Below are 6,661 nucleotides of genomic sequence, written 5' to 3' on the forward strand. Positions count from 1 at the left end.
CTCTTGGCGGGTACTGGGACTACCAGCGTTACTGTGGACGTCGGAGACTGTCAAGAGGCGTGACACGCCGCCGCCATGATCCTTCCCTGAGCCCTCAAATATGGTGCACTCGGGAAGGATCTGCTCGGGTGCACAGGAGGCTTGGATCATACGCGTATTATTCGATATGGTGGACAGAGCTTGTCGTCAACCAGCATGCGTATATACTTATGCATCAAGAACTATTGAATCAAGAGACTGCCTTTCCTACGGTCGGGAATATCCGGCTCGATCGTGAGTCTGACGCATTTCAAAGCATCCCGTGACCTCTTCTTTTTCTCTCCAGTGAGCACGCCACGGTGCCCGACCAACTGGACCTCGCTCAGGTTCCCTCGCGGTCCGGATCGTTGTTGCAGTTCGCCCAGGACTCTCAGCTTGGCCTCGAAGTCTCCCTCGTCTCCCTCAAAGCTGACATCTTCCAATATAAGCGTCACCAGATCGGGCATAAGCCGATGCATCTGATAGACCTCATCGGCGCATAAGCGCGGCACGCTCCCCCAGGTCGCGCGGTCGTCCAGCACCAGCACTTTGAAGCCAGTGAGGTTCACTCCGTTCAGCTTCTTTGACGCGAAGATGTCGTAGGTTTCGCCCGCGAATGTTTCGGGCACGCGGGCTTCGACCCTGGGGGGATCCCAGTCACCGTGGATGATTATGAACCCCTCGGTCGCTGGCGACGGCGGTTTGGTGGAAGGCTTTATTGACGGACGATTGTTAGCATGACCGCGCAGATTGGGCTGGTACTGCAGTATCTTATGTCGACAACGCCTCCTTCGTGCGTAAGTGAGGTGTCCATGATGTTACCCGAGAGTGCTGAGTATGTGGCGGGAATTGTTATTCAGAGTATTATCGGCTGAGAGCAGGTACCTCTGAGAGGAACGGGCCCATCCTTTGCGCCCATATACTCGAAGCTAGCCCTTGTACTGAGCCAAACGTTTCAAGTGAGTACAAGCGCCACAGTTCCTTGAAAGCTTGCGTTGTTTAGATGCTTCTGTTGTTACCGGCTTCGGGTACCACGGTCAGCGAAGTTAGCAGATGATGCATGGTGTATGAGGTGTGCCATCAATAGATAATCATCAGAATTATTGGGCGTTCTCAGCTCTTGTATTTAGGCGTATTCTACTCATCAAGACAAAGTTCATGCGGGTGACAATGGCTACGAGACCCACTGCTACTTCGCACCCACCAAATTGTAGGTGCATGTAAGTTTTCCCCGAGACGGCAGTCCTATCTTCCCAAATCACATCCTTCCCAACACAGTTGGCGCGAATCTCCCCTGGCGAACCCTGGCCTATAGTTTCCATCCTTCTTCGGCAGTATCTACTAACGTCTGCTGGGAGTAAATGCGCACTTCCTTGATGCCGTTGGGTGATTGGCTGTCGTGCGGGTACGTTGCACCAAGCCAGCTCGCAAAATATGACCACTTTGGATGCCAGCGAGAGTGGTATTTCTCATCTGACGCTCTTCCGTACCCGTCGACGAGTATCGAGGGCCCCTTGGGACGCTCTTTCATATGGCAATGTAGCCACACCACTGGGGTACCGAACTTCAGCTTGGATTCAAACCCTGTATCCAAGCCATAGCATTCCTTGAAGCTCAGGTGTATGTTTGTGAATTTTCGAGAGCACGTCATGAGCATGCGCAGCATAACCAGCAGCTCGTCCTTGTCTTGGTGCACGAGGAAATTCACTCCTCGGATTTCCAGGAAATTCAAATAGGGCATGGAATAGCCTCCGTTCTCGTCCTCCTTACAAAGGTATGGCAGGAAACCCCATATCGAAAGATTGTCGAGATACAGCTGGCGGACATGTCGGAACGTTTCCCGAACGCTGTCTGGTATGGTGGCCCAGGGAGTCGTGGGGACATCCTCCAGATACAGATTTTTCACCCGTCCAGGTAAGAACCTGTTTTGCTTTGCCCAGTCGCAGAATGCGTCCAGTGGATGATGTCCGCGTCCGCGCCAAACGGTCATCTCCCCCTCCCTATACCCGGGCTTCCCAGGACTACAATCGTACCGGAACTTTAGGCGGTAGAAGCCTGAATATCGCTCTCCTGGCTCAAAGGTCAGGCGAAGATTCAAGTCTGGTAGTGGCGGCGAGGAAGGGCTTTGTTGCCTACGGGTGACCAGAGTGGGTTTACATGTATCTCCGGGGGTACCCATTTGATATGGCGTTTCAGGTCGTTCCGGCAGAAGTGGTGCAGTAGACTCGGCGCTGTCGGGATCCACCCTGTCCAGCGGAGTGAATGCTTCCTGGACGCGAGACCATGCGTCAGAGATCCTGTTCATTGTAAAGGAAGGCGTCCTGGTGAGTACTAGTGTCCATTATCAAAAATTATGTCCGTTTGTACCTTGCTAGTGTCAAAGGCGGGGGCATCTCAGCGTGGCGGGTTATATGTATTCTGGCACTGGGTATTCATACATGGCCCAGGTTGACCTGCTCTTATACTACGAACCTGTCCTTATTCTTTTTTTTGCGTTGCCGACTCTGCCGTTGGTTCCAGAAGTCGGCAGTATTTTAGGCTGGAGGGTCCTCCCGACTGAATGGTCCCCGCCAAACTGCTATTGAACATCCAAAACAAAAACATCAACAAAAACGATCCGGCCTAGGGGTTTCGGGGCCGTCCTGTAGGTTTCATCCAAAAATTGAGGATCATGCCCGTTGTTTGTTGCCGGGGTAGTAATCTCAAATAAGCATCAATTCCACGCTCTCCTTGTACCCAACAAGAGCATTTCCTTCCTTGCTGTCCAGGACGATTGTGTTTGCTGGCAATGATCATGATATGAGTTTTGCTATCTGATTTCTGCCTCGGGATCAGAGTGCTTTGCAATCCCTCGTACGCGGCAGATTCAAGGTTGCGTGACTGTACATACTTCGATGCTTCTCAGGCCCAGCACCATCCAATCGGAAAGCAGCTTCGAAACCTTCGCCACAGCAGCACTGCCTACGCCTCTGAATCAGGCGCGTCGTGCATGAGTGCCTGGACTCCCTATAGCTATAGACAGGACTACGCTCATCCTTGCATCACCGTGGCCATGAATAATACTCACCGGAATGGCGTCGCTTAGGTTTCTGCGACGTCATATATCATACGGCGCAAATCGTTGCATTTCGTGGCATGCTTTGTGATGAGTAGGGCAAGTAAATGGGTATTATTGATTCTGGAGCTTTTCCAGGCTCGATCCAAGGATATCTAAAGCACTATAGCAACTTACAGTTGGCCCTTGGTCTTTGTGGGTCCCTTAGCCACCGTGAGTAGAATTTGTACATCTAGTGAAGAATTGCTCGCTTCGCTTGCAATAACTTCAAGTTGCGCATCTTGGATCAAAAGATTTATGGGAGAGCGCGCCTATAATGAATCTGAACACAACTATACCAAGAACTTTCGAGACCTGTCCAGCTCTTTTGCTGAGATACCGTATGGGGGCTTAGAACAGCTGCCTGAATCCTTAGAGTACTAAGCCTGAGGTACGGTGATGAATATATGATAGGTGAAGGTTTGTTGTGGCAAGGTGGCCGAGCGGTCTAAGGCGCTAGTTTCAGGACTAGCCACTTTGAGTGGCAGCAACTTACTAGTCCGAAAGGGCGTGAGTTCGAATCTCACCCTTGTCAAGATGTTTTTGTTGTTTTTCTCCACTGCCTCCTTTTGTTGTGACCGCCACGTGAAATCCTCGCTTGGAGTCAGACGTCAGGACGAAGCAGTACTGCAGCAGTGGTTGAAAGTGGTATTCCTCTGAGGCCGAAATTCGAACTGATCACCCCCGGGCCCCCAGTATCGTCACGGTCCGTTTTGAGACTTATTTCGCGGTCGTCATTGCTGTTCTGAGCCGCCACCAATACTGCTCAGACTATGGACCAGGTAAGCTCTCCGTGCGTTAGCAGGCAGGAAAGATGTACATTTGGCAGGAATCTTTCAGGAAACTCTTAGAAAGCAGTCGGACGCCTCGTCCTAGTTCAAAAGGTACACCGACAGCGTCTCGTGGATCAATAGCTACGACTACTACCAAGAGCAAGGCGTATGTTATTCCAATCTTCCTCTTTCTCGCCTATAGTTGGCTGAACAACTCGTGACAGAAAGACAGTCGATGCATCTGAACCTGCATTCAAGCCGAGAAAGGTGAAGAAGGGAGGGCAAGGGAAGTATAGAGATCGTGCCGTTGAGAGGAGAGAAGGCGTTGGGAATGATTTCGCGGAGGTACGTGTCAGTGAACAAGGACTCGCAGTGGCGTGTATAACTCTCCTTATTACTCAGGTGGAAACTCTGTTAGAGGATTTCGAGAAGCGGAATGCGGATGCTGCCGACGTACGTACTGGTCTCACCCCCACCGGCGTGATCGCTTATGGGCCCTACTGTAAAGCTGGAGGAGAAGCGTCGCTATCTGGGTGGCGATGCTGAACACTCAATTCTCGTGAAAGGTCTTGACTTTGCCCTACTGGAGCAGAACAAAGCTCGTGCAGCAGCAGAGGCTGCGGCCCAAGACGACGAATCCCTTGAGAAAGCTTTTGAGGAAGCCGCTACAATACCCAAGAAGCGTACTCGGGAGGACATCCTCAGAGAGCTGAAGGCCAAGAGGCAGAAAGGAGAGATCGACGAGGAAGCTGCGAAAACGGAAAAGGCTGAGAAGGAGAAGAAGGAAAGGGAGAGGGATCTAGCGTTGGAAGAGGCCAAAAAGAAAGGGAAGTTCAAGCCTATCGGGTTCAAGCCGATCGGTGAGTCCGCAGGTGCGGAGGGGAAGAAGCAAAAGAAGAAGGTAAAAGAGAAGGATGAGGGTGAGCGAAAGAAGAAGAAAAGAAAGGTGCAAAGCGCAGACGGGAAGGACACGGAGCCAGGTCTGGAAGCGGCTTCAGGGGCAGCAGAGAGCGCCCAAATAGCTGAAGCCAGCACGTCTAAGCAGGAAGCACCCAAGCCGGCTCCCCCTCCCCCTCCTGAATCAGAGCCTCTAGATGACGATTTTGACATATTCGCCGGGGCGGGCGAATACGAAGGTCTCAACATTGGAGATGACGATGAAGACGAAGAAGGGGAAGCCGACGCCGGTCCGCCCCCTCCCGAGAGCGAGCCCACACAGGAACCGACCCCGCCGGCAAAGGCGAATTGGTTTGGTTCTGAAGAGTCGGAACCCCCTGCCTTACCGACAGGACCTCCACCTATCATCGAGAAGCTCAAGGCCAAGTCACGGTCGCCGGCGCCACCCGCTGCAGGGAATGAGGAGGAGGAAGAGCAGCCTACTAAGTTGGCCCCCTTAGCGGGTAGCGCGATACCGAGTATCAAGGAGTTCTTGAGGATGGAGGAGGAGGCGGAAAAGGAGAAGAAGAGGAAAGCGAGAAGGGATAAGAAGAAAGGGAAGAAGAGCAAAGACGATGGCGATAGTGGTAAGTATGCGCAATTCCTAGCTGATTTGAGCTGACGCCCTTTCATTTGTCAGAATAATTGGCGTAGTGTAACAACAGCCTTCGTTTCAAGCAAGCCGCAGAGCATCGTTGCCGACCCGCTCGTCGTGTTTCTTCCATCTTGCAGTTTTATGAGTAATCCGGGATCTTATCATTCCTTCGGATACTCATCCTGGAAGGGCGTAAACATTGAAACGCAAGCCGTGCATATGAATGACAGATTCTATAATATGGTGATATTTACAAGACTTCAAGATCTATGCAGAAGGAAACGAATCCTACGATCACTCGAAAGGGGTATCAGATATCTTCCATTTTGATATCGTGTTCGTTAAAGCGCGCGGCGTCCTACGATGAGTGTCCAGTACCGATTAAACTGTGTGATGAGATGATCTCGAGGGGTCCCATAAGAGCGTCCGCAGCGCCAGCATGTAGGTCGAGGAAGTACAGCGGCCTCAACATAGTCAGACTGCTCGAACTAGCGGGAGCGTGGCTGCCGAAGGGGTGTCCCCTGTGCCAGACAGGGGACCCTGCACGGCTCAGTGCTAGAGTCCGCAGATATGGAGGGAAACGAGTCGATTTGTACTCAGGGGTCACGATACCTCGGATAATGGTAACGAAAGTCAGCGACACTGAATTATCGTCTGCTGACGTTGATTATCATTTCCTATTGAGAAGGGAAACATTGCCTTGCATACACTGATACATACAGACGCATACATATACCAAGAAACGAGTCCAAGAGTCACTTGCAAGAAAAGGGTATAATATATATTCTTATCATCGTTGTTAAAGCGCGCGGCGTCCTAAACCGAGTGTCCAGTACCGTGTAAACCGTGGTGATATGACTTGATGGGTCCCATGGAAGCGCGAGTATGTCCAGTCCAGGTCTTCGTCCGAAATGCGGAGCACCAGAAGGAATGCGGACAAGCCTCTGAGACGATAACTGTAGAGTCGACCGAGGATCAACGCAGTTATCCTCGAACTCGCATCGGTAGTTCCGAGAGCGTGGCAGCCGAAGGGGCGCCCCCTGTGCCAGACAGAGGATCCTGCACGGCGCCGATGCTGAGGTTCAGGAGATGGGTCCGAGTTCCACTTGAGAGGGAGGTTTTCCATGTTCATATCTTGTTCGTTAAAAGTGCGCGGCGTCCTATAATGAATGTCCAGTACCGTATAAACCATGTGATGAGATGACTTCGAGGGTCCCAGGTCGCCAGCTTGCAGATCATACAAGT

General features: G+C 51.7%; 2 protein-coding genes and 1 non-coding gene across 3 annotated transcripts; 2 read left to right on the plus strand and 1 right to left on the minus strand.

Annotated features, from left to right (window-relative positions):
- Window positions 1–221: 221 nt before the first annotated feature.
- On the minus strand, window positions 222–2,323 carry GLOTRDRAFT_92759 (uncharacterized protein; the record flags this gene model as incomplete). Its single annotated transcript, XM_007866815.1, has 5 exons — window positions 222–731; window positions 761–849; window positions 904–959; window positions 1,219–1,322; window positions 1,388–2,323. 5 exons carry the CDS (start codon window positions 2,321–2,323, stop codon window positions 222–224), a joined length of 1,695 nt encoding a protein of 564 aa, XP_007865006.1.
- A 1,218-nt stretch (window positions 2,324–3,541) lies between these two features.
- GLOTRDRAFT_t59 lies at window positions 3,542–3,647 on the plus strand. The gene has a single exon. It is a non-coding gene; the product is annotated as a tRNA-Leu (tRNA).
- Window positions 3,648–3,712: 65 nt separating this feature from the next.
- GLOTRDRAFT_138030 (uncharacterized protein) lies at window positions 3,713–5,633 on the plus strand. The gene is made up of 6 exons (XM_007866816.1): window positions 3,713–3,894; window positions 3,942–4,051; window positions 4,110–4,230; window positions 4,288–4,338; window positions 4,394–5,408; window positions 5,462–5,633. The coding sequence occupies exons 1-6, from the start codon at window positions 3,886–3,888 to the stop codon at window positions 5,464–5,466; spliced, it is 1,311 nt and encodes a 436-aa protein (XP_007865007.1). The 5' UTR covers window positions 3,713–3,885; the 3' UTR covers window positions 5,467–5,633.
- Window positions 5,634–6,661: the final 1,028 nt, after the last annotated feature.

The sequence above is a fragment of the Gloeophyllum trabeum genome (genome assembly GCF_000344685.1).
Source record: "Gloeophyllum trabeum ATCC 11539 unplaced genomic scaffold GLOTRscaffold_00005, whole genome shotgun sequence".
NCBI classification, from domain to species: Eukaryota; Fungi; Basidiomycota; class Agaricomycetes; order Gloeophyllales; family Gloeophyllaceae; genus Gloeophyllum; species Gloeophyllum trabeum.